Here is a 26,912-nt window from a genome sequence, read left to right as displayed (position 1 = left end):
AACAGGCTGCTTCTGACCACAGAACCCTGAGTCCTAAAGGTAGTGTGTAGTGTTTGTGCCCTAAGCCTCCATAAGAGCAGCATCCAGAACGTTTACTGAGGCCCCTCAAGTTAGAGCAGTGTGACATAGGGCATGACTTTGAGTTGCATGAGCCCTGGATAGGGTGCTTGGGAGGCCACCAAGAGCTGTGTGCCCTTGGGCAAGTCAGTCAGCACTCCTGGTCGTTCATCTATGGGTGCAGCTTAAAAGAAACCTGCCCACCAGATCCACATCAAGACCCACTTAGCTGCTACATGAAGGCTCCTCTGTAAATGCCCAGCTGAGGGCCCTGCCTTGCCTCAGGGCCCAGAAGCACCAAAGAGCAAAGCCCAAGGCAACATTATGGCCTCGGGCTTGTACTATCAGGCAGCTTCTAGGGATATCATTCAGATATCAGCCTTTTTGGAGGAGTCCATCCTCAGCACAAGCCCACTGACTTCCTTTGTTCCCAGGTTCTTACTTCCACCTTTCTCCCCAGGTCTTCCCCAGCATTTTTCATGGAGGATCTCGGAGCCTGGCCAAGGGAAGCAGGCCCATCTGCCTGTTGTCCTTTGACCGCTCTTATGCTACTGACCGCCTAGAAGGAGAATTATTAGCAGAATGCTTTTTTGGATATTGCTGTGTAGAGCAGCTGGGTGGGTGGTGGAGTGGGCAACACTTCCCACCAGACTCACCAGCCATAGCAGGGTAGCCATGTCCTCATATAGTTGCTTGGGACACTCCTCTCCTCCAGCAGCTGGCTGATCAGTGCAGTACTCGACCCACACTGAGTCAATCAAAGTCAAATTATCACAATTGGAGATGAGGAAGAAACGAAAGTATTTCTGATGTCGAAAGCTGAGGAATGTGGGGCTGGGAAACTGTGAGCCTCTATTATCTATCTGCTGGGGACTTAGGTCTCCCCAGAGACCAGCCTGATTTAGGGGAGGAGGGACAAGAGAGGGAGAGAGATCCAGAGACGGAGAGTGAGACTGATAGAGTTGAGGCTCCTGGTCTCAGTGTGACCTTCTGACCTTCCCCAAGTATGATGTCCAAGTTTTTCTGGAGTTTTATGAGCCAATATATTTCCATCTTGCTGAAGAGAATTCAAATTGCTTTATAACTGAGAAAGTTCTGGTTAATATGTTAGTTTAGAGAAGCCATATTTGATTTTTCCTCTCTCTCCATATACACTTGTGTACACATGTGCATCCCCCCACTCACTTTTCTTCTGACTCCTTTAGAGAAATGTACCCTGTTACCCCTTAACACTTCAATTTGCTCCTAAAAACAATAACATTCATTTAAAGACCCATAGTACAATGATCAAAATCAGAAACCAACACTGGCTCAGTGATATTATGTAATCCATCTTGTTTAAATTTCACCAATTGTTCTAACAGTGTAGGACTCCACTATGCAGCAGGGTTGAGAATCAGAGTCTGAACCAATGTCTCAGGCCTGGCTACCCAATAGAATCACTGGGGATGAAGAAGAACTTTTAAAAAAATTCAGATGTCTAGGACCTATCTCTAAAAATTAGATTTACTGGTTGGGGTATATGGGTTTTGCCACTTACTGAGCATTAAAAAAAAATTGCAGGCTACTCTGATGCATGGTTGATGTAGAAACAAACCCAAGTTCTAAGCCAATTATGGTTTTTTTTCTTCCCTTGTTGGTCAGTGATTAATTTGAGGTGGGTATACTAGGTTGAATAGTGTTACCGAAAAAAGTTAACGTCAACGTGGAATTTCAGAATGTGGCCTAAAAATTTGGAAATACAGTTTTACAGATGTGATTAACTTGAGGTTGGACTGGTGTACATCTTAGAAGAAGGAGACTTAAAGACACACAGACCGCAGGGACGAGGGCCTGTGAAGATGGAGAGAGAGATCAGAGAGATGAGCTAACGCCAAGGAATGGCCAAGATTGCCAGGAGCCACCAGAATCTGGGCAGAGGTGAGAAGGTTCTTCCCTGGAATCAAAGCACTGCTGACACTTTCTTTTCAGACGTCTGGCCTCCATGTCCGTGAGAGAATAGATTTCTGCCGTTTACCGCAACTGATTTGTGCTCATTTGTATGGCAACCTTACAAAACTAACCCAGTGGCCATGGGAACTAGATAAGCCAAGGCAACCCGAGGGTTTCTACTGAATCATTTATTTGACCACTTTTCCTTGCTATTATTATTACAAAACATTCACAGGACAGGTGGTAGTCTTAGGACACATTGATTCTTCTAGTATCTTCTGGATAGGCCAGAATAAGCTTCTTGCTTCGGGGTGCCCTTTATCAGCTAGTGGGGGATCTGACCCATTCTCTTGTACTTTGATGTAGCAGCCTGTGATCCTTTAGATGGGGGTTGCTCAGATAGACAGGGCCTGGGAGTGAAGAGGTGGCTTGCTGGGCATCCCTGAAGTCCATCAACAAGGGTTGATGTCAGACGTTTGATTCTATTCTTACCACAGGGGCAAGTGTGTAGAGTTTGAGAGTCTTAAGGTTGTTTTTTTTTTTTAATATTTTTTAGTTGTAGATGGACACAATACCTTTATTTACTTCTCTTTATATGGTGCTGAGGATCCAACCCAGGGACTCACACATGCTAGGCAGCTCTATCCTTGAACCCACAACCCCAGCCCCAGGGTCTTGAGTTTTAATTGGTCTTTATTGCCACAAATATGCTTCTGAGGTTTAATCTTTGTTGCTAGTAGTTGGGAAACAGTTGCCTCTTCCAATCCTGAAAATCCCTGCACTTTCCAATCCTGCTTGCAAACTGACGATGTCTCTTCTAAGCTGGTGACAAAGCTTATAATGCCTTGTCAGACACAGCCAATGGCAATATTCACCTTGTGCTTTCAGTGTCTCCTGGAGCCATGAGCTCTTTAGCCATGAGTGGTGACAGTTTTGTTAAATGTCAAATATAATATGAAGCTCCTTCCATCCCAGGTTCAAAGCCAGTGTTTTGGAACCTGGTAATGTGTTGGTTTATATGGCAAAAGTGATGTTGCTGGTCTTAAGGACGTTGAGACAGGAAGGCTATCTTGGATTACCTGGGTGGGACCAATGTAAATGGGTCCTTATCAGAGGGAGGCAGGAAGATCAGAGTCAAAAGAAGATGGACCATGCAGGCAAAGGTTGAAGTGATGCATATTAAAGACAAGAAGGGTCCTGGAGCCAAGAATGCAGACAGCCTTTAGAAGCTGGAGAAGACATGGAAACTGATTTCCCTGTGAAGCTCCCAGAGGGTGACCAGCCCTGCTAACACCTTGATTTGAATAGCCTTTGAAGACCCATTTTGAACTTCTGGCCTCCAGAACTGCCAGAGAATATACTTGTGTTGTCTGAAGGAAATTAGTTTGTGGTAATTTGTTACAGCAGCCAAAGCAAACTCATACAGATGGCATCCCCTAACCTAAGGACAGCAGACCACACCCACAGTGGTCATCTGGCCAGCAAACTAGTGTTTAGAAGAAGGGGAACAGCTAATGTTTCCTGTGTATTTAAATGCAGAGTCAATAAAGCATATGAGAGTCAGAAGATAGGAAGGAACGTTTTCCACTTAAGTTAGAACTTATTTGTCACTGGCCATGACAACGACAGAAAGGGAGGTTTCTGGGAGAGGAGGTGAGCATTCCAGTTGCAGCCCCCAGCTCCTGGATGGTGATCCTGTCGCCTTGGGTCCCCTCCTAATCATGGAAACATAATACCGGGCTGGTGGTGGCAAGGATTGGAGCCACAGTGCAGCTGAGCTGGGCCCAGAGCCATGGATCTTGGGAGCCATTCATTGGGGGAGATGGCTCAGACCAGCACCCCTCCTAAGACTCACATATTGTTTCTTGTGACCTACAAACCTGGAGGGACAACTGACCAGCCCAGCACAAGGGGATAGAGAGCAATGCAGGAGCACCTAGGAAAGTTCTTTGTTTTGCACCCAAGGAGGGGCTCCGCGCAGGGCGATGAGGGGAGGGAGGGAGCAGTCATCGGGTATGCGGGTGAGCAGCGAGAGGACAAGGCGGAGAGGGGCCTGGTGAGGTGAGACGCAGAGGGCGTGCCCTCCAGTTCCCACACCCGGGAGCTCCTAGGAAGCCCGGAGCCAGACGCCAGCGGGATGGAGCCGGCACAGGACCTGGGACTGGGGGGGGGGGACTCCTCTCTGCACCGCTACCTGGATGGCGAGTTCTGGAGCCTCAAGAACGAGCTGCGCAGGCTTCTGGGCGGCTGCCCGCTCTTCCGGCACAGGTACTGCCCGTGATCGCAGCCCCTGTGATCGCAGCCCCTGTCAGCGCCATGTCCCCTCAGTCCCCAGGGCGTCCCCTCAGTCCCCAGGGCGTCCCAGTGGGAAGTTCCGCGCAAGGGTGGCGTGAAGTGTGCCTGTGAGGAGAGACAGACCTGATCGTCACCTCTGCAGATGAGGGGCTTCCCTTCCCCACGTGTCAGGGAACAGTGGGGGCGAAAGGTGGGCGCAGCGTGCCACAGCGCTCAGCTGAGTGGAGGGAAGGATTGGCCTAAAGGATTCTAAACCTGCTTCTGAGTCCCCACCCCGCGTGTCCTACCCCTGGTGAGCACAAGGGGTAAGAAAAGGAGATGGTGTGGGCTGCAGGGATGGACTGACCCTGCCAGGGCGTGCCTTGGGTCAAGGGCTGAGGACTCCCAGTGCCCCCTGGAGTACTGTGTGCAGAGTGGGCAGCTGGACAGCAGCAGGTGTACTCTGGTTTTAAGGTTAGGTTCTACAATGTCATTTGATGCCATCACAGCCCCGAGAGGTGGGCAGGAAGTTTGGTGCAATTCATTTTGGGTGGAGAAAATGGCTCAGTTACTGGCAAGTTCTGGTCTGGACCAGAACTCTGCACTGCCTCCTGTGGGCTCTATTTTCTCCTGAGTCCTATGGGGCAGGGGGCTGGCTCCTTTCAGGGGTCTGAAAAGACCAGCTAGAGCCATTTCAGAGTTTTAGCATAACAAATGGCACTATGAGGGTGAAGAGTGAAACTAGGGGTGGAAATGGAGCGAATTATATTCCACGCATGTAGGAATATGTGAAATGCACGCTACTGGGCAGCTCTAACTGACCCAAACTGGACAGGTCGCTGTGTTGGCTGAGTGGCTCATGGCCAGTTAGCCCATGTACAGGTTCTCTCTTAAGTGAAAGGGTAAAGTTTCTAAGCTGGAAAGCTTGAATTAAAATGTAAAAGATTAGGTATTATTAAGTTCCTCTGTTACACCCAGAACCTGAAATTCCTGAGATAGTTAAAACAACACCCTACTGGCCATTTAGCCTAGGGCCCTGTGCAGTTAGTCACAGGGCTGAACCAATCAGTTTGAATGTGTACCCTGCTTAGGAGTACCCCCCCACCTGTTCCCGCCAATGAATGTGCTAATCACGTCTCAATTATCCCAGCCTCTTGATGATTTGTTCTGATGTATGCAAAGCCCCCACCCCCACCCCCCTGCCCTCCCCAAAAAGCGTACTTAAGCTCTGCTTGACCTCTGCTCTGGGCTCTGGGCCCTTCTCCCTTCCTGAGTGAGCCTTGAGCCTCAGTGCGCTGAATTAGGATCCTCTACAATAAACTCCCTCCTGCCCATTGCACGAAGCTGGTCTCTTGTGGTCTCTTTCTCCAACGATTCACCGGATCCTTACATTAGAAAGTGCTGGGCTGAGAGGGAAGGAGATGGCTTCAGTACAAGTAAACATGTCCCTGGAGAGGAATATGTGTTCCTGCATGAGGGTCACCCAGAAGGAAGGTGGGAGTTTCAGGGAGTTGAAAGTGGGAGGTGTGGGGTGAGTATGTCCTTGAGGGTCTCCCCACACATAGTTTTTTTTTTTCAGAGTAGAAATTAGAAGTTTATTAAAGGACAGCAGAAAAGACTTCTCCCTGAGGAAGAAGGGGACCCAAGAGGTGGAATCCATGGAAGTGTGGTTGTTTTATAGTTTTGGTGATGGAATGTAGGTGGGAAGGGTTAGGACACAGGTGGGCCAAATGGGCAGGAAGGACTTTTGGGATGGGCTTATCACTTCTCTGGGATGGGCTATCTCCAAATCTGTTGGGGGCTGTTCATTAACGTTTCTTTGAGGTGGACTTTGGCCTAGGGCCTTTCTGGGACTTCATTAACATTCCATGAGTTGTCCTGTTTTCCCTGAGTCATTCTCAGCATGGCCTCCATTTTAGATTTCACTCTGTATTAGACCCAATTTACCTAACTACACTGACTACCTAACTTTAAATCTGGCTTCATTCCCCCCTGTAATTTGGGAACTCCTTACTGCTGTAAGGAAGGGGGGCGAAGAAGATCTTTCTGGCTTCTTCAGGCTGAAAAGGGACGATGTGTTGGGCAAGCAGTTTGGAGTCCCCTTTAAAAATTGGGTCTATCGAGTGGTCCATGATAGGCTGGAGGGCCATTTGAGTGATGGGTGGTCTATAAGAGAAACAAGAATTCATTAATACTGGAACCATATTGATGTAGCAATAAATCCCATAGCACAGGAATATGCCAATGAGTATGATGGCAAAGACAAAGACTAACAATGTTTACCACCAGGAAGTACCAAGAACCAGGAGCTAAGATATTGTTTCCATGACAAGGTTGCTGAGGACATGGCTTCTATCTGAGCATGTAAATCTTTAAGGATATTTGTCACATTGCCAGAAATGTCAGGGATGTAAACACAACATTTAACTTTTAGGGTTACAGATGTCCTTCCCTTAAGGTGCAGTTTAATAATTTAATATCATCTGATCTTGCAAAATCCTTTTACTAGTATGACCTGTGTCTAATAGAGAAATCTTTAATTCTGTTACTTAGGGCTGGATAACCATACTAGCAAACATTAAGCCTACCTGTGTTGGTTAGAAATAAAGACCTTAAGCTAAAAACTACTCTGGCAGTTCCTTTTGATAATTATCAGGCATTCCTGTCTGAGAATCTCTTTTGTAGCCTCCAGTTTACTTATTTATGGAAGTTACATTTAACTATTATTATTAAAATGTACAGGAACAGCTGTGTTTTGGCTTTGACTGTCTTTGCTAAGTGTTTAAGATGAAGCAAGTCAAACTGACTTTTGTTTCCATCTATTGTTAACAGTCAGCTGAGTTACCCTGGGAGTCCTCAGGAACTTCACAGCAGCTTCTCAGTTCTGCTAGTGCCATTTGCGCTAGGATGGGTCCAGGCCTTGCTTGACCATGTGGCTTCCCTCGGAAGCATCAGGGATGTCTCCCTTCTTTGATGACCCTCCTCTTCACAGCAAATGCACTGATTGGCTTTCTGTCCTCCACTGGTCTCATTAATCTCCCTGATCAGGAGGTTATGTGGCCTAGAGTTGCAGAGCTCTTTGGAGAAGTCCCCTATTCCCTGATTCAGACTGACTCAGAGGGCAAGAGCCAAATATTGGTTTTCTTGGCCCTTTTGATTTAACTTTAATTTTAAAACTTAATCTTAAACATCTAGCAAATAAGTTAACAGCCTTATATTAAGGGTACTGGGCTTTAATACCTATCTCTCTATCCTGTAGGTGATGACTTATTATAACTTATTATCTTAAATTAACCCAGGTTGTGTGTTCTTAAATCAGTACCTCTGCAAAACATTAACAGGCAATCTTTAAGCCATTTATGAGAAAACTACAAAACAAAACTAACTAGGGTAAAAACATTTATCTGCCTTAGGTCTTGAAGGGGGAAGGGAGTATGTACTTTGATTGGCCCAAATTTTTCTCTTGATTCTTTTTCCTGAGTGAGTCCAAGATTTTTTCTCTTTATGGCAGATATCATAGCTAAGTCTACTTTACACTGTTGGCATAATTTCCCTTAGAGCAAAGAAAATCTGAACATACAGCACCTCACACCATTTCCTTTTTTGTAAATTTTATCAAACTGTAAAATTGTATTAAAATTGATATTTTCCTCTGGTGGCCAGGTTTCTCCATCAGAGAGTTTGTATTGAGGCCAGGCCAAGAAAATGAGTCGCCTTTTCTTGAGCGTCGGAGGTTCAGATTTATCCCAATTTTTCAATACGCAGGCTAGTGGTCCACCTGGCATATTGGAGAGAGAGAAGCTCCCGTCTGAGTGAGAAGAAAACAGGATTCAGGCGCCCCCGCCTGAAGGGGGCTCAAGAGAAAGGAACCTTAAGAATCGTCTGAGAGTAGCCCAGACCAGAATTCCGCAGTTGTTCCAAACTCCTTCCTCCACCTCCACGCATCCGAGGCAGACCGGGATTCAGGACACTGTGTACTCATGCCAATTGCTCTCCGGGCCCAGACAGAAAAGTTGGAAGCGGCTTTGGCAGAACCCAACATGCCTGCTCTGTATTGAACAGGTGATTGAGAGCTGCCTAGGCCGAGAAACCTCTCACCCAAGTCTTGAAGAGTGGCGGCTGCACTAATTGCGTTTAAGTAGCCATCGGGTGCCCACCTTACCCTCCAGAAAGAAAGAGAAAGATGCACCTCAAACAGACATGGGGTGCGTACACTTACCTTGGTGTAGAATCTCGGTCTGGGACCTCCAATATGTTACTGCTGTTGACCAGTGACGAGTCCTTGCTTCCCTGATGTTGAAGAATAACACCAAAGAAGCACGCCGAGGCAAGGTCAGAGTAGAAATTAGAAGTTTATTAAAGGACAGCAGAAAAGACTTCTCCCGGAGGAAGAAGGGGACCCAAGAGGTGGAATCCCCCCACACATATATTTTAAAGTCATGGTTCTCAAAGTGCGTTGCTAGTTTCCACCGGGTACACAAGACCCTTTAAGAAGGTTCACAAAATTCAAAGTTATTTTTACATTTGTTACTGGCTTTTTTCAGTTTCATTCTTAAACTATTGTACAGTGGCAGCTTCCAGAGACTACATGATGTATAGTTTTCCAGCAAATTAAACACAGGAGCAGAGACTGAGACCCCAACTGCCTCTGTTAAGACAGACATTAAAGGGAAATATATCTTATTTTTGTTTTGCTTTGGAAAATAGTTATTTTCAGACACACTTAATGGACCTATTGTTACTTACAAATGATTTAAATATTTGAAAAACTTTGTAATGATTTCAAAGCTCTTTGGGGACTAAATTTGAAGGGTGTGAAAGCCCTCTCTGCCTATCTGCTTCTACACTCCTTAATGTGTTCCTGGGATATTGCCTCTTTGCCCTTTCAATTTAAATAACTGCAGTTTAAAATATGGGACAGAAGTCAAAGATCCAAGATACTGATTTTGGCCAAGTAGAAGGCACTTCCTAGTGACCTATACCACCTCAGTGCAGGGACCCAGAGAAAGCCAGCCCAGCATGCAGAGCCTGGTTGCTGAGCCTGTGTGACTACCACTGGCCACTGGGGGACCTCCCCCTCACTGGGCTTGGCTGCTGGGTTTGGCTCTGTGGTAGAGCACTTGCCTAGCCTGCAGGAGACAGAGGGTTCCATTCCCCCGCACCTCAGAATGAGGAGAGTATCTGTCTTGATAGGTCGTCTTGAGCATAGACGAGGAACTGTTGAGGAGACACACTGGCTGCATATGATAAGGGAAAAAAAGGAAAAAGGAAAAAGACATCTTGTTACCTTAACAAACACTTTGCCATTCTTTCTATGTCTTGTTTACTTACTTCATGATTTCAGAGTTGTAGTAATAGCATAGACATTTCATATTCTTTTTTCCCCAAATGGTTAAAGATTCTGATATCTATTTGATATCAGAAAAACTTTGTCATGAAAGTTTGAAAGTTCACATTGTACCTCAGGTTCCTCTCCAGATTACAAGATAGTGATCTTACCTCTGGATGTATTAACATCCTGCTAATGTAAATGTCCACAGAAGGCCAGAAATAAACTGGACCACTCCCCAGACTAGGGAAGGCCTTCTGTGGTTAGTCCCCCCATACCCCAACGGGCCTTTGAAGTTAAGAGGGTGTTGGGGTGTGGTGTGGCGGTGTGTATATAGTGGAAATCTTGAACAGGGTCAGCCACTCTCAGGACATGAGAGCCCAGGAAACAGTTTCCTTCCCAAAGAAAAGAGGTGGTGAAATTTCTTTTGCATACCTGCCCTCCTTCCTTCCAGCAAGGGTTTGTTCCTAGGTTGCTCCCAGAAACTCTGTGGTCACAGCCCAGGCCCCCCTCTTGGGATTGTTCTCCCCTTTCTTAAAGATTAGCTTAACCTCAGTTTTTTTCTGTTAGTGTGTCCCCCAGACTCTGGGACTGTCCCAGCTTGCTGAAGGCCATCCTACCCTATAATGCATACAGTGAGAGTGTTCTATTTGCCCCAACAACAGGAGGATTTTGGATAACTTAAGGCTTGCTATGGATGTGGTTTCTCTCCCCATGGACTTATGTATTGGAAGCTCAGTTCCTAGCTGAGAGGTGGTGGGGTCTTAAAGAATACTTGAAAAACTTTGTTATGATTTTCAATGGGATAGATATCAATAGGTATAACACACCAACTAAAAGCTCTTTGGGGACCTAGTGGGCGGTCACAAGACTGGCCCCTTCCCATTCTCTGATTTCCTTCTTTCCATGGGATCTCTTCTCCCATTGTGACACCATCCACCATGAGATCTTCTCCAGACCTGAGCAGAAGCCCATGCCAGGCCTTGAGTTCCAGAACTATGAGCCAAATCTCTTTTCTTTTACAAAGTTCCCAGCTTCAGTGATTTCGTTATAGTAACAGAAAATGGCCTGATACAATGCTCCCATCAGGATTTGTAGGGAATATGAAAGCCAACATCACAAGATTGGCTTTTTGAAACATTTTTTACCTTTTTTGTTGAACAGAAGTTCTCATAAGGCTGGTGAGTGGGCATGCTCGGGTATGGGCATGCTTGGGTACAGGCATGCTCATATATGGGAGTGGTACACATCCCTCAGTGGAACAACTTAAAGAGCCCCTTTAATGTTTCCCTTCCCTGAGATCTTTCCATGCCCTTCCTCAAGATTCCCCTCCCCTTCTCCTGGCAGCTCCCTCTCCCCTTCTTTCTCCTCATTCCCTTCTCTTTCCTTCCCAAGAGCATTTGAACTTATCTTTTAACTTTTCCTGTTTAGTTTATTCCTTTAGTCTTATTTATCCATGCAAGTGTTTCATGAACACATTCTCACTATGAAGAGTCAAATAACAGGGAAAATTTGAAAGTTTCCTAAAATGTTCCCTCCTCCAACTCTTTTTTGTTGTTGTTGTTCTTGTGGTGGTGGTAAAATACACATAACTTAAAATTTACCATCTTCACCATTTTTAAGGGCACAGTTCAGTGGCATTAAGTACATTCATAGTGCTGGGCAGCCATCACCACCATCTCCAGGACTTCCCAAATGGAAGCTCTGTACCATGAAACAAGGGCTTCCTGTTGCCTCTTTCCCAGCCCCTGGCAACTTTAATATTACTTTCTTTCTTTCTGAATCTGACCTTCTAGGTCCCTCCTCTCTAGGAATCATACAGAACTTGTCCATTTGTAGAAGGTTTGCTTTACTTTCCATAATGTCCTCAAGTTTCATCCATATTGTAGCATGTCAGAAATCCTCCCTCTTTGAGGCCAAATAATATTCCATTGTGTGTACATGTCTCATTTTGCTTGTGTGTTCATCTATTGGTAGATATTTGGTTCCCAAACCACTTCTAATCCATTTGCATATTTGTAGGAACTTTTTAACTTCTTTTTCTATAAGTTCTGATACACATGTGGACATTATTTTGTTATACTAAACAGGGTCTTACTATGTGTCCTTTCTTCATTGATGTAATGTGTGAACATACCTAATAAATTATACTGAGTTTGTAATGAAAATACCCTTCACCTGCCAGACCCCTCTCTATTTCATTTCCTTTCCTCTCGGGTAACCATTTTAATTCTTTCCTATTATTCCTATGTTCTTTAATTCCATATTCCTAAGTAATTGCTTGGATGGGCACTTTAAAAAATATTTTTGGTGCCAGGACTTGAACCCAGGGCCTCAAGTCTACTAAGCACATAGTCAACTATTAAGCTAAACCCCTGTGCCTGCCTCTTTTTGATTATAAACTGTGTTTCTGTCACAGAAAATGAAGATTTCTCACTATAACGTATTCTCTGAAGATCAGTGTACTGCTATTTTTACTTACATCATACCCAGACTTAGATTGTTCTGACCATTTAAATATTATTCCTAGCCAGTCCCTGGTACACCATGTTTCATTCCTTTCTGTCATAACTTTATCATTTCTTTCCCTGGAGATAGCCATCATGCCCTTTACCCATTTGCTTAGTTTTCTATACATGTCTAACTTACTGACCCCCACACTAGACACATCTGTCACAATTGCACTCCCCTCCGTGTGGTCAGACCTGTCAGGTAATCCCTGTCCTGCTCCTTCCAGCCCCCTGTGGACTCATGCATCCTGGAGCCCCCCTTCCATGGCCTTCCGTCTGGCCTGACTGTTTCTGTGTCTTTCACATCGCCTTCCCAACTGCCTTTGCCTCTCCTCTGTTTCCCCAGGCTTTCTCTTTCCTAGTTACTCTTTGGGGAAGATTAGAGATGTTTACAGATTCTTTAACACTACTACTCTTGAGAGGTGTGATTTGTCCCTTCTTCTTGAATAGGTCACATCTTTGCCAACAGAATGTAGCTAAAGTGAGAGTGCACCAGTTTCCAGGCTCAGATACCTCTCATTTCCTGTTTCTTGAGGCTGTCCCTGAGCCATCATGCTGTGAGGAAGCCCAAGCTGGTTCATCTCTCACTTCCTGTCTCTAGAGGTTGGCCCTGAGCTGCCACACTGTGAGGAAGCCTAAACTAGTCCTTGTAGACAGGACACATGAGAGAGGTAAAGAGATGCTAACATTCCCATCTGCTCCAACCCCTCTTATTTTCTGTTCAGGTTCCTCATAGGAAAAGTAGTAAACTAAAATAACAACTCATTGTTGTTTTAAGTCATTAAGCTTTAAGGTACATTCCTACACAGTCAAAAATAACCAGAACAACTCTCATCAATTAACTTAAGGAGAAAGGTATACCTAGGAATTATTATTTTTTTTTTGAGACTTTTGAGATTTTTATGTCTGAAAATGTTTACTATTCAATCAACTGAAAGTTTATCTGGGTATAGGATTCTAGTCTGGAAATAAAATTTCCTTCAGAATTTGAAAGGCATCATGCCATTACTTTCTAGTATCCAAAATCACTATTAAAATATCTGACTCCTTCTGGTCTGTGACTTGTAACTATAAAATGCTTTTTTTCCTCTTCCTTCTGGAAGCTTCTTTTTAGCAATGGTGTTATGGAATTTCATGAGGAGATGGTTTGACCCCTCTTTCTCTCTTCATTGTGTTGAGCATGCTGTGGTCACTTTTAATAAGAAAACTCATGTTCCTGACCTGTCTACATTGTTCTCTTATCTAGGGCTACTTTTACTCAAAGGTTGGGACCCCTGGGCTTGTTCTCTAATTTTCTTATCTCCTCTTACTTATTGTCCATCTCTTTATCTTTCACTCTACTTCCTGGGAGATTTTCTCAACTGTATCTTCCAACTCCTCCTCCTCCTCCTCCTCTTCCTCCTCCTCCTCCTCCTCCTCCTCCTCCTCCTCCTCCTCTTTCTTCTTCTTCTTTCTTTTTTCCCTTAGTATTAGAGATTGAACTCAGGGGCACTCCACCACTGAGCCACATCCCCTACCCTATTTTGTACTTTATTTAGAGACAGGGTCTCACTGAATTGCTTAGCACCTTGTTGTTGCTGAGGCTGGCTTTGAACTCAGGATCCTCCTGCCTCAGTGTGTGGCACCATGCCTGGCTTCCAACTCTTATGTTTTAGTGTCTGCTATCATATTTTTAATTTTCAAAAGTGTTTTTAAAGTTCTTTGTTCCCCTTTTAAATAGCATCTATTCTTGTTTTCTGGTTATAAAGTATCTTTTTTTGAGAATAGTTGATGATAATGTTTTAAATTTGTTCTTTTTTTTTTTTAAACACATGGCCATAGAATGTTCAATGCTAATTTTTGAGGTCTTCCCTCTTATTCTTCACTTTGCCTCTGGTTCCTTTGAGTTCCTTTTCCCTATTGTTGTTTTCCCCTCTTTTTTTTGTTGGGGCTTTCATTGAATGTCTAGTCAACATTGAATATTTGTTCATGACTTGAGAAACATGAATAAAATGAATCCAATGCTGACTGCTGACCACAGACTTTCTTGACCCAGAGAAACCTCATTTGGTGGATCAGGATTAGTGCTTTCTTTTGGACAGGGCTAATTTCTCCAGAGGTGAATCCGCTGGTCTCCTGAGAGACTGTGAGTAGATGACAAGGGACAAGCCCTAATCCTGGAGCCTGGGATCTTGGAGATGAGCAAGGGAAAGGATAGTGTGTAGGCTCCTCCATTCATGACTTCAGGCTGGTCAGAAAACCGTGCTCCTTTCTTGAGACACTGGGTTTCTTTTCTGGGCTGTGAGGGAAGCATCTACTCCATGCCTTTCTCTGGCTTGTAGATGGCCATCACCCTGTCCCCTACCCCTGTGTCTTCATGACATCTTCCTTTGTGCCTATGTGTTTTCACATCTCCCTTTCTAGAAGGATACAGTCACATTGAGTTGGGGCTCACCCTAATGAACTCACTTCAACTTGTTTACTTCTGTAAAGACTGTCTCCAGATCCAGTCATGTCCTGAGGGACCAGGGGCTCGGGCCTCACAGCATATGAACTTGGGGCATGGGACACACTCAAACCCATAACAGGTGGTAAGTATTGCAGACAAAGAACAAGAACTTGTGTGTGTGTGTGTGTGTGTGTGTGTGTGTGTGTGTGTGTGTCTGTCTGTCTGTCTGTCTGTCTGTCTGTTTGGGTAAAATGCAGTTTTATAAATTTAAGTAGAAACCCCTTACCTTTGACCTCAACTGGAAAGCCATTTCTTTAGAAATGCTGGATCCCCGGCCTAGTCCTGGCTGCCATCAAACAGGGTTTCAAAGAATGCCTGTTGAGTCAGTGAGTAGGGCTGGGGCCAGAAGGGATGCCTAAGGAGCCACCTCACACCAGCCTCACATAGATCCCTCTATAGATCTCCCTCTATGCTGCTGTGTGCAGTGCCCTGAAGCATGGTGAGGGCGTAGGGGGCTGGGGGTATTCCACGCTCTGCTACCAGGGGTAAGAAAGGAGGGCGCACAAGGATTCCTGAACACTTTCTTGTTAGTTCGTTTCATGAGCCTGCAAAGGACAGTGTTTTTCCAGGTCTTTCTCAGACTCTGTGACTCCTGCCTGTGTATCAGAGATACATTGGCTTCTTCTCCTTCTCCTTCTCCTTCTTCTTCTTATTTTTGGTACCTGGGATTGACTCAGGGGCACTCGGCCACTGATCCACATCCCCAGCCCTATTTTGTATTTTTTTTTTTTTTTTAGTGACAGGGTCTCACTGAGTTGCTTAGGGCCTGGCTAAGTTTCTGAGGCTGGCTTTGAACTCACCATCCTCCTACCTCTGCCTCCTGAGCCACTGGGATTACAGGTGTACACCACCACACCCGGCTTAGCTGGACTTTTGATGCTGGAAGGAAACAGTACAGGGGGTGGGGCGAGGAGAGGGTCTGAGGATTGGGAACAGCTGCTTCTGTCTTCTCTAGGGTGTATATCCATCCACTAAAATGATGATACATAGGTTAAAAAGAAGTCACACAAGAACAAAGCATGTTTTTGATATGGGAAATTCCATTTGGCTCTTCAAATATCTGGAAGCACCTCCTCCCTAGTCCAGGTACAAACAGTCACAGGACTGCTGTATGCTTTCTTCACCACGTGACTTACTGAAGAGCACTGCCAGCCTCTTATACCTCTACCTTCAACCTTAAAATAATTGCTTGCTAGAAAAAGTGTTGCTAACTATGCAAATAGACCATTTTCTTTGCCTCCCCTCCTCCTGGACCAGAAGTTCTAGGTCTGCTGGAGGAGGAGAAAGTCCCCACGCCCCTCAATGTCTTGGGACCTGATGTTCCTTAGTGGCAGAGCTCCTGGAAGGCCTTCTTACTCCATCCACTTCTAGAATGTGGGCATTGAGAAGGAAAGAAGACAGGTCATGGGGAAAGCTCCTAGTTTTCTTTTGTATCATATTGAAGCTTGGAGCTTCCCCATCCTCTCAGTAAGAATAACACATACAAAGATCCACTCAAAAAAATGGATTGGAATTCATGTGTAAGGCTTGAAATTGTAACTACTAGAAGAAAGCAGGGGAAAGGTTTCTTCATGTTGGTTTTTTAGTACAATCCCCAAAACACAGGCAGCAAACCCAAGAATAAACACTTGGAATTGCTTCAAACTAACTGTGAACCACACTCCTGGGAAGGGGGTTAGTACTGAAATTGTGTAAGAAACTCAAATAACTCAATTGTAAGAAAACAGACAACCCAGTTCAAGCAGAGACAAAGATCCTGACCAGGTATTTCTCAAAAGAAGACCCACAAATGGCAAGCAGTCTTGAAAATATTGCTCAACTTCATTAAAAATCAGAGACATGCAAATTAAAACCATAATGAAATTTAATCTCACACCTGCTAGAAGGGCTATTGCAAAACAGACAAAAGTGTTGATTGAAATCTCTCCACCACACGTTTGGTGGAATATAATGGCTGTGCAAACAGTATGGGGGTTTCTCAATACATTCAATATAGAACTACCAGCAATTTCACTTCTGGGCATATAGCCAAAGAAAATGAAATCAGCATGTTCCAGAAATATCTGCACTTCCACGTTCATTGCAACATTATTCATAATAGTCAAGATGTGGAATCAACGGAAGAGACATTGATGGATGAATGGATAAAGAAAATGTTTGTCTATTTACACACACACACATACACACTGAAATACTATTAAGCCTTTAAATAGAGGGAAATCTGTTGTTCATAATGACATGGCTGACCTTGGAGGACATCGATAATAAACAGGTACAAAAAGACAAATAGTTCATGATCTCACTTAGAGTGGAATCTAAATAAAGTTAGCCTCATGGGAAGCAGAGAGCAGAGTGGTGTACCAATAGCTTGGGTGGTGGTGTGCTGAGAGCCATAGCCTAGTAGGAATGACGCATGGCATTTTTGGTTGAGAGGTGCCACCAGCAAGCTATTGAGATGATAATGGTTATGTTAAGATGTGTATTCAATTGGATATTAGACCCCTGCTGTCCACCTTCCTGGAGAGTTCCCCTTGGTTGGGGAAGTGTGAGAGGAGGGATTTCCAGAGGAGGGATTTCCGGTTGGTGTGGTGTATCCCAGGAGAAGGCCTCATGCGTGGCATTCGCGGGAGTTTTGGAATTGGAAATAAAGTTTGAAAATAAAGTTTGGAAATAAAGCAGGAGCTTGAGTGGCTCATGATTTTGTGCCCAGCCAGACTGCGGCAATGGTGGGCCAAGGATTGGGGAGATGTTAATCAAAGGATACAAAAGCTCAGTTAGACTGCATAAATAGTTCAGGAAGTCTATTGTACAACAGAGGGACTATATTAAAGAATTATAGACCATATATAGTTTATTGTATACAGTTGTGTGTTGTTTACAATAAATTGCAAAAGGAGCAAATTTAAATGCTCTCACTATAAAAAAGTAATAAGTATGTGGGGAATGATGTGTTCATCAGCTCAATTTGGCCATTTCATAATGTGTACATATATTAAAACATCCTATTGCATACCATAAATATATACCATTTTTTATGTGAATTAAAAAATGTATCAAGCATCTAGTCTGTGCCAGACATTCTTTTTAGGGTATTAACTGATTTGTTCTTCTGACACCTCTAAGAAGCTGGCCTTTTCCAGGTCTGCAGGTGAAGGAAGGGAGCCATACAGGTGAAGATGTTGCTGGAAGTTACGGCTTTTTGGGGTATTCAGTGGTCACTCCATGAGGACAGTCGTGCTCCAAATACCAGAAGGCCCACTGAGAAATGTGGGTGTGCCCAGCCTGTGTATGGGGAACCCGCAGATGACGTACCAGCAGTAGGTTCTCAGGGAGATGGTCCCCTGCCTCCTCCCTCTGCCCCCTCCTCTCTGCTTTCTTTTTTCCTTCTCTCTTTCTGGGACAAGCTGAAACTCACGTAGCACATGACAACTATTTTAACGAGTGCAGTTGAGTGGCATTTAGTGTATTCACAGTGTCGTGCAACCATCACTTCTCGCTCATTCCAAAATAGTTTTATCACCCCAAGAAACGTCCTGTGACTGTAGATAGCCACTCTCTGTTCCTTATTCACTCTGCCCACAGGAGCTGCTCCTTCCTGTCTCTGGGGCTTTGTCTGTAAAAGGTCACAGTAGGGTCGTGATTGTGTCTGGCTTCTTTTTCTGGCATAATGTCTGTGAGGTCCGTTTAGGGTGGAGGCCCTCCACCCGTCCCAACTGTGTCACATCAGTGCTTCCTTTCTTTTATGGTTGAATGATATTGCAGATAATTTCCTAACTTTAAAAACACACCTTTGTGTTTCTCCCCAAAGTCCTGCAATCCCGTCTGGTTTGTTCTGTTCCAGGTCACGTGGGGAGGGTCAGTGGGTCTGGGCCTTTTGGCTACCTGATCCCTACTATTTCTTCTAGTATATTCCTTCCTAAAAAACGGTCACAACAACTGTTCTGATTTATTTTCCCTGAATTTACTAATTTTCCATAAGTTACATTACGCCACGAGAGTCAAGGATTTGAAAACAGCCCAAGTTGAGGGTCAGGAGGGCTGCACGGGGACACTGGGGTGCCTCTGGGCCTCTGGGTCACTGTAATCCAAGGTTAATGGGGACGGAGGTAGGGCTGAAGGGCAAGTAAGAACTTGGTACCCTTCTCTTCAGGTCACCCAAGGCCCCTGTGTCCTCACCCAAGCTTGAGGAATTTCTCTCAGCTCTCTGCTCTCTGGGTGTCACCCTGAGAAGCCCCTCACCGGCTCTCCCTGGTGGCTTTGGCAGCAGCCACATCACCCCGTGGAGGATTCATTCTCCAAGTGCCCCTTTGTGGGCCTGCGAGGACGGGGGAGGTGAGCCCGTGGCGTGTGCTGGTGCTGTTGTGGCTTTCGGATGCCCAAGCTTTGGACTTTCCTCTTATGACTGTGAGCCACCAGTGAGTATGTGCGGTACCTGCCCCGAAGAGCTCTCAGTGTACTGTGAGAGTGGAATGGCTTCTGGTCACTCAATTGAGAGAGAATAATGTCCGTTGTTCTCTTAGTTGGGAGACGTGAGAGTGTTCTTTGAAACACGTGGAATGAGCACATAGCTAGAACACTGGACACCTTGGAAGGGCCCAGAAGGCCCGGGGGGTGACCGGGTGAGAGTCTAGTTCCTATGGGAGAGTGTGATCCTCTAGGGAGAAAACAGGTCGGGACAAGTCCTTTGTTCCTCTGAAGAACCAGGACTTTGAGGGGTGAGAAGGAAGTGTGGCCATTCTGTATGAATGTGACGTGAAAGTCCCCCTCTTTTCTCCCACCTGTTCTTCCTCTGCTCCCATCAGTGAGATCCAGCCAGCTGACCGGCCAGCACAAGGACACTTCCTGGCCTGCCACCAGGTATCCTCTTGATCCTGTTAGGGACTCTCTTCCACTGGGTGAGTTCCTGAGGTGGAGGCTATGGGGCTGCAGGGCTTCTCAGAGGCCGACCCTGCAGTAGAGAACGTTCCACCCCTAGGCCTTGCCTCCACCACCCCTCCAGCCTGCAGCCAAAGCACCCTGGCAGGTGGGGAGGGAGGGAGGGGAGAGCCAGCTTGATCACTTGCCTGTGAAAGGCACTGCACCTTCATGGGGCTCTAGCCCAAGGCATGGAGGTGGGGGCATGATTTTAAAAATTTATTTATTAAAGATAGTGATAAAGGAGAATCATTGTGGTAAAAAAAAGAAACCCAGAGAGAGGACAGATGGCTGAGAGGTGGGATCTGCAGGACTTGATACATGTTTACTATAAAATTGTTATAAATTATGTTCTGACTTAATGTGAGAACTCCCTTCAAGACAGTCCTAACCCTTTTCCTTCCCACGAGGCGAGGTGCTAGTTAACTCAGCATCCGTCTTCATGTCCGCCCCCTCCCAACATTCTAGGTTTTCATTTGGCCACTCGCCATTCTCTCACAGGTTGTACGATTTGAAAGGCAGCCAGTCATCTCACCTGCCTTGTCATAGGGAGCTCTGCCCACTGTCCCCCAGCCCAGAAGCCACAGTGAGCATGGCTACCTGCTGGCCACAGGAGATGGTTTAAGAATAGTCATTTGACCTGATTTTGACCAATGAATTATGAGGAGAGGTTTTATGACTGCTCCTGGGAAAGGGGCTTCCTTGCTTATTGGAGAGATCTATCATTTGGGGCAGGGTGGAGTTTGAATGTGAAATTAGCTTTGGTGCCGCCATTCTGTCACCATGAGGGGAACCAGCTTTAGGAGGAAGTGACCCACAGAAGATAGCAGGGACACTTGGAAAACCAGCCTCTACCTCAGAGCAAAGCCTGTCCAAGGAGGGGACATCACCTTTGACTTGGAAAGACCCACAGAGCACTCCTAGGCACATTCCCACCCTGATAAGTGGTTTATCTACAAATAATAGGAGAGATCTGCTGCGCCAGGTGTCCCTGACCCAGTCAGGCTAGGTGGAGACCCATAGCCACCCCCTAGCAGCCACCAATCAGCATGAGACAGGGAAATACCTGGGATGCCAGATGACCCTCCCAATAGTTTATGGTGGTTGATAACATGTTGGGAAACCATGTAGTTCAGCATGTACACACCTCATGGCTTAAACCAATCAGTTCAAATAAGCCTCCCTCTTATAGTAACCAAGCACCCCTACTCAACTTGTTCCCTCCAGTGAATGTGCTAATCATGTTTTAGAGTTGTTTTATGATTTTCCCGCGGTGTGTGATGATTTGCTAAGAGATGCTATGATGTATGTGAAGTCCCTGCCTTCCCCAAAGAGTGCATAAAACTGCTGCAAACCCTGGGCTTGGGGCCTCTCAGCGTCACCAGTTGCTGTGTGCGGGTGGAGGACCAAGCTAGCTCTCAATAAACACCTCTTTGCTGCTTACATCTATCTTGGTCTCTGGTGGTCTTTTGGGGGTCCCGAATTCGAACATAACACACTAAGTTTTGAGGACACCCTTGAGCCACAGACTCAAGCCTTCCCTGAAGCCTACCCCAAGTCTGGCCTCCCCAGCTATGTGAGGAAGCAAGTACCCTTGACAGTGAAGGTGACTATAAGGTGGTTTTCCTTTGCTTGCCCCCTACAGTGGCATAAGTCATGGCTCTTGGGGCAGAGTCAGAAATACAGCTCACTTTGGCTTCAGGTCTGGAGGCTGGAGGCCATCTGCTTTGGTGGCACTGTCAGGGATCCCCGGCTCTGGGATGCAGGCACCTGCCCAACAGCTCCACAGCCAGGCAGGAAAGGAGCGACCCTCTGGGTGTCCAGCCAGCTGGCTGATGCCTTTCATTGACGTGGTCACTGCAGACAACTGCAAGGACTGTGCACCCTGGAAAGAGTGGTGGTCACCAATCCAAGCCTCGTGGTATCGGGAGAGGAAGGGGTGCCTGCTAAAGAAAACTGGAGTGCCATAACTCAGAGCAGGGACCAAGGATGCCAGACAGACCAATGCTTCCCCCTCGTCTCCAGATCATTGTAGTCATTGAAATTATGTCACAGGAGAATCTGGGACATTTGCAATTCTGCCTTCACTGGAAAGTTGGGCCAGTTCTGCCACCTTCCCTTGCTGTGACTTTGATCTGAAGAGAGCCTGAAAGTTGTGAGAGTCACAGTGGAGTCCTTGTGTCAAACACAAAATGAGTAAAGGAAGCAGGCAGCTGAGAAGGGAGGGCCCTCGGCACACACACCTTTGAGGATAACTATTGCAAAGACCCCCGAAGGGCTTTTGCCCACATATGCCTGTTATAAAAACTTTTGCCAAGGACTTTCCAAACAGCAGTTTGCTGCACAAGTTGCAAGAACAGCTTGTGGAACAGCTAGCCAGATGCTCAAGAATGCTTGCCTGACACATGCCGCTAGGAGGGACTGTCTTCAACCCCTGTGATAAGCTCCTGTGGCAAGTGTCTTTGTTTCAAAATAAATTATGTAGCGACAATGCACTGTTTCTTTTTGCCTTTAAAAGCTCCCTCTTGTCTTAACCTCTATGGGTATGCCTGTGTGTCCCCATAGCATGAATGTCCCAGGTCACAATCCTCTGCTACTCCCAAATAAACTCAGTACACCTTAGACAGGCTCTCTCCGTTTGTATTTAGGTTGACAATGGCAATACATTTGCTCCTTTTGGAGGAGACTCTCTGACTGGTTTTAAAAAGAAAATTTTACCTGTGTAAGGGACCAGGGTCTCGGTAAAGAGACTAGAGGCCACTGACACCCATTCCTCAAGAATGGCTGCAATTGGGAGGGAGGTGAGCCCATTTTCAGTTGACACTAGTCTAACCATGTTGAGATCATAAAACTCAGAGCTTCTCCTGGGTACTTGCTGTTCAGCCAGAGGAGGGCAACTGTCTGTCCCCTTCTCTCCCTGCAAGACAGGTGGGACTCTCCTGCATCTCCTCTCAGTGTGTCTTTTGTTGACTGCTAGGTGGAGCTTTGCTCTGTTAAGCTCTCTTCAGGGCCTCTTCTTTGCATTCTTTTCATTATAGCATCAGACTGACAGCGTGTCCCCTCTTTCCTCTCTGCGCACCTGGGGTTTTGCAGTGCTTTCATTCCAGTCATGGAGAAGGGTCCCGAACACGACGATGGCTGCAAGCAAATGGCGACTGCTTTGCCAGGCAGCAGAGAGAGATCAGCATCCCTTCCTAACAGTGCCTTTAGGGAACAGGTGCAAATCTGCATCCTGACACTGTCTGTGGACTTGGTGTGGCAGGCGTCACTGGAGAGACCCCAGGTCTCAGCTTGCTCTCCCACTCCCTCCCGGGAGCCATGAGGGAATACTTGGCTTAACCTCTTTGTGGCCCTTCAGAGATCCCAGGCCATGACGTCCAGGTTGTAGCTGGCTCTTGAGGTGATTGCTGTGTCCATCTTCCTACCTCCCACATAACTGTAAATGGAGAAGTAAGTGGACAAGTGACTCTGAAGTTCCAGCAGGGGGCCCTGGCTCCTGAGCACGTTGCCTACCTCATGTGAGTGGATTGGTTGTTGAAGATGATGAGTTTCTTGGTCTATTTTCTGTTGCCATAACAGAATCTATGAGATGAGGTAATTTATGAAGAACAGAATTTTATTTGGCTCACAGTTCTGGATCCTGGGAGTTTCAAGGGCATGGAGCCAGCACCTGGCGGGGGCTTTTTCACTGTGTTATAACACTGGGAGGTGGGGCAAGTGTGAAGCTACGGTCTCTCTCCTCTCCTCACAAAGCCACGAATGCCACCCGGCCCCCACCTAACATTCTCTAATCCCAAAGTTCTTCCCTCCAAATGCCTTTATGGAAAATTATGAAATATGTTTTTGGGGATTAAGTTTCCAACACAGAAACTTTGGGGGATATGTCTGAACCACAGCAATGAGTTTGCGCCGTGAACAGCAGCAGAATTGTGTATAGTCCTATTCCATCAAGACGTCCTTTGAGTAACTGTCACATTTACAGTACAACCGGCAACAGGGAGCGCACTCACCAGCAGACTTAGCCACCCCATGAGCAGAGCAGAGCCTCAGATAGGAGCTGAGGCCTGGCTCTATCCATGGACCCTAGGACCAGGTGTCCCTTCGACACATTAACTGGTGTGCCACACATCCACTTCTGGCTGTTTTTGTTTATTTTTTGGTACAGGGGATTGCACCCAGGGGTGTTTCACCACTGATCTCCATCCCAGACCTCTCTATTTTATTTTGAGGCAATGTCTCACTAAGTTGTGGACACTGGCCTTGAACTTGTGAACCTCCTGCCGCAGCCTCTTGAGTTGCTGGGATTGCAGGTGTGCACCCCACATCTGGCTTCCTCTTGTTTTCACAACTAACCCCTTACTGCCATTCCAGCCTCAGTGCTTCCTAAAGGCATCCTAAAACAAAACCAAGCAAAAATTAAAATACAAAACAAAGCAAAACCAAACAAAAACCCCTCTCCTGTTTCAAGGATCAGCCTCCTTTCTGAATCCAACATTTCCCTGGAGGTGAGGACCTGTGTGATACCCTGGACTGATCAGGAGCTGCCCCTGCGGCTGGCCGTGGAGCCATATCATCATGTCACGGGAGCAAGTGTCCCCAGCAGCATGGACAGTGACAGATCTCTGCCCACTGAAGAAATATTTTTTGCACTGTTGACTGTTTGTATTTTTGTTGTGGGAGATTGTGTTGTACGTAGCTTCTGCTGGTTTGGTCATATTTTTCCCTGTGCTTCCTGCCTGCTCCCTTCCAATCTTTTCTATCATTTCCCCACACCCCATTCCTCCATCCAGGGGACTTCCTCTTTCTGCCCAGGACACCTCATTTTTGTGTTTTCTTTTTTCATTATGGAGGATTGAACCTAGTGCCTCCTGTGGGCTAGGTGAGTCTTGAACCACGGAGCTACATTTCCAGCCCTTTTAAAATTTTGTTTGGGGCAGCATCTCATGAAGTTGTACTGGCTGCCTGGACCTTGTGAGCCCCCTGCCTCAGCCTTGAGTAGCTGAGATCATAGGTGTTGCAGGCAGGGCCACCGCAGCAGGCCAGAACTTCACTTCTTAGAATGTCATTGGGCTGAGTGCTTTGATTCTCACTCTGCTCTCTGGCTACCCCTGCAGCTCATCCTGACAGAACCAGGTAAAAGTAGTTGTTAGACCAAAGGCTTAGAAACCACAGAAATCAACCTTGCCCTCCCCCAGAGGCAGCCACAGCCCTGGTCACTGATGACTTACTGAGAGTGTGTAAAATTTTCTCTGTGTCACACTGAATGGGCACCCACCTCTCACTCCTCTGACTCCCATGCAACGTCCAAGCCCTCTGAGGACAGAAATAGCCCAACTTGAGTTCCTAGTGCTCAGCATGGTGCAGGGGCTTAGTGAGAGCTCAAGGATGGCACAAGAGAACAGGACGGGTCCAGCAAAGAAGGCTGGGAGGGGACCTCCCTTCTTCCATGTGCTCCCGAGGGCCAGGAGCTCTGGGCACAGGGCTGTGGGCTGGAAGTGCCTCCTGTCGGGATCCTTCCCCGGTAGTCCTCTTTTCTTTCCTTTCCTGCTCTCTCTCTGGTCTCTTCTCCTGCTGCCCTTGTAGACTTTGGCAGTTAACAAGTATACAGCTCCCTGGTTGAGTCTTTTCACAACTGAAATTAAACCACAGGCCTTAGAAACCCTCCTTCGCGTTTTCTCAGCCACCCTTGCCATCTTTGACAGTCACCACAAGGTGATTCAGCAGTTTCTGTTTCTGTTCTCAGTTCTCTGGGCCTGTGCCTGTGGCTCACCGGGTGGGCTGGGCCCAGGTAGGAGGCTCTGGGACAGGAGGTTGAGTTCTGGTGGTGGCTGTGGTGTTACTAGAAGGCAGATGACTTCTTTGCTCTCTGCTTTTGGGGAATCGTTCTTTATAGCCACCTTTAATTTGCACCTCACTTTGTGATGGAGACTTTTCCTACTGTTTGGTGCTGGTTTGGACCCAGGGCCTCTGCACAGCATGTGCTCCACCACTGAGCTACACTCCCAGCCCTGGAACATCCTCGATTCTTGCTGTTGTCAATAAGAAGAGATTGATTGTGGGAGTTATCATGGGCTGATTTGGAGGAATCACCTGAAGCAAAATTGCAAAAGGTACCAGGCAAAAGGGGCAGATTCTTAGAGCAAGGTTGTGCCAGGAATCAGGTTGATCTGGGAGTTTTTGCTAATGTTTCACTTCAGAACTTTAGAACGACTTGATGTCTAGAATCACAGGTGGCCAAGGGCTAGGCACCAAGGGTGTTCCTTGTCACGAGAGCATTTAAAGTTGGTGCCTGAAGGTTTGTTTTCCACTAGTCCAAAATTGATTTTTTTTTGCTTAGATTTTTAGAAACCAAATGAACACGGTTTTTAAGGGTTTCTAGTTTTTTTTTAAATTTTATTTAAATGCACAAAGTTCTTTTTGTTGTTGCTGTTGTGTCTTCTAAAATGGACTTTTTTTAGTTTTTAATTTATGGGAAAGTTGCAAAGATAGTTCTGGGAGTTTCCATGTACCTCTCTCCTTTCCTTAACATCTTACATAAGCCCCAGACCATTCGTCAGAAGTAAGAGTGCAGAACTGATCCAATACTACTAATCAACCTCCAGACTTTATGGGTTTCCCTCTTCCTATCCAGGATCCCACTCAGAACATCAGCTGTGCTGTTGTCACCTCCCCTTTTGTCCTCTGGTTTGTGACAGCTTGTCACTCTTGTCATGCTCTTCACGACTTGATTCTTCTGAAGGTCAAGTATTTTCTTGGCTGCCCCTCATTTGGGTTGCTTGTGTTTTCCTCATGTCTAAGACTGGCATTGTGAGTTTGGGAAGAAGACCAAGAGGGGAAGTGTCCTCTGGTCCCCCATGGTCTATCACCTGGCTGGTCAGCTGTGAAGTTAACCTGGGCCACTGGGCTATGGTGGTGCTTGTCAGGTTTCTCCATTGTAAAATTACAACCCCCTTCAGGAGGCTCTTAGTCTATTTTATGTTGCTATTAGTGCTGTGGACTGGGATATTTATACAAAAAATAAATCCATTTCTCATGTTTGGAGGTTGGGAGGTCCAGGATGGAGGGGCTGCATTTCTTGGTGGGGACTCTATGGAGTCTCAGAACATTGACGGGAGAGACAGAGTAGCTGTGCTGCTGTGGTTTGGATATGGCCCGAGTGTCTCCTGGGTCCATGTGTTAGAGGCCAGGTCCCCAGGTTGGTGATATTGGGAGCTGCTGTAGAACACAGAAGATGTGCGGCTTAGTGGGAAGTTCTTAGGTCACTTGCTGCCCTCACAATGGGATTAAGAAGGTCCTCATGCAACCTCTTGGTAGTTCTCCAGAGAGGTTTGTTGTAAGGCCTGAGTCTGGCCCCACCCAGCCAGTACATCTCGTTCCAGATGTGATTGTTTGCTGCCACCCCTGCAGT

At 46.2% G+C, this 26,912-nt stretch overlaps 1 protein-coding gene across 1 annotated transcript in view; it reads left to right on the top strand.

The window, feature by feature from the left end:
- The first annotated feature begins 4,043 nt into the window (after positions 1–4,043).
- The window catches only part of LOC144369089 (acyl-coenzyme A oxidase-like protein), a 165,254-nt gene continuing 142,385 nt past the window's right edge, over positions 4,044–26,912 (top strand). Inside the window, exon 1 of the mRNA XM_078028141.1 lies at positions 4,044–4,257. Within this exon, the coding sequence (XP_077884267.1) occupies positions 4,127–4,257 (131 nt within the window). The 5' untranslated portion in view covers positions 4,044–4,126. The remainder of the gene's footprint in view (positions 4,258–26,912) is intronic.

The sequence above is a fragment of the Ictidomys tridecemlineatus genome, chromosome 12, assembly GCF_052094955.1.
Source record: "Ictidomys tridecemlineatus isolate mIctTri1 chromosome 12, mIctTri1.hap1, whole genome shotgun sequence".
NCBI lineage: Eukaryota > Metazoa > Chordata > Mammalia > Rodentia > Sciuridae > Ictidomys > Ictidomys tridecemlineatus.
This window is presented reverse-complemented; position numbering and strand designations above follow the sequence as displayed.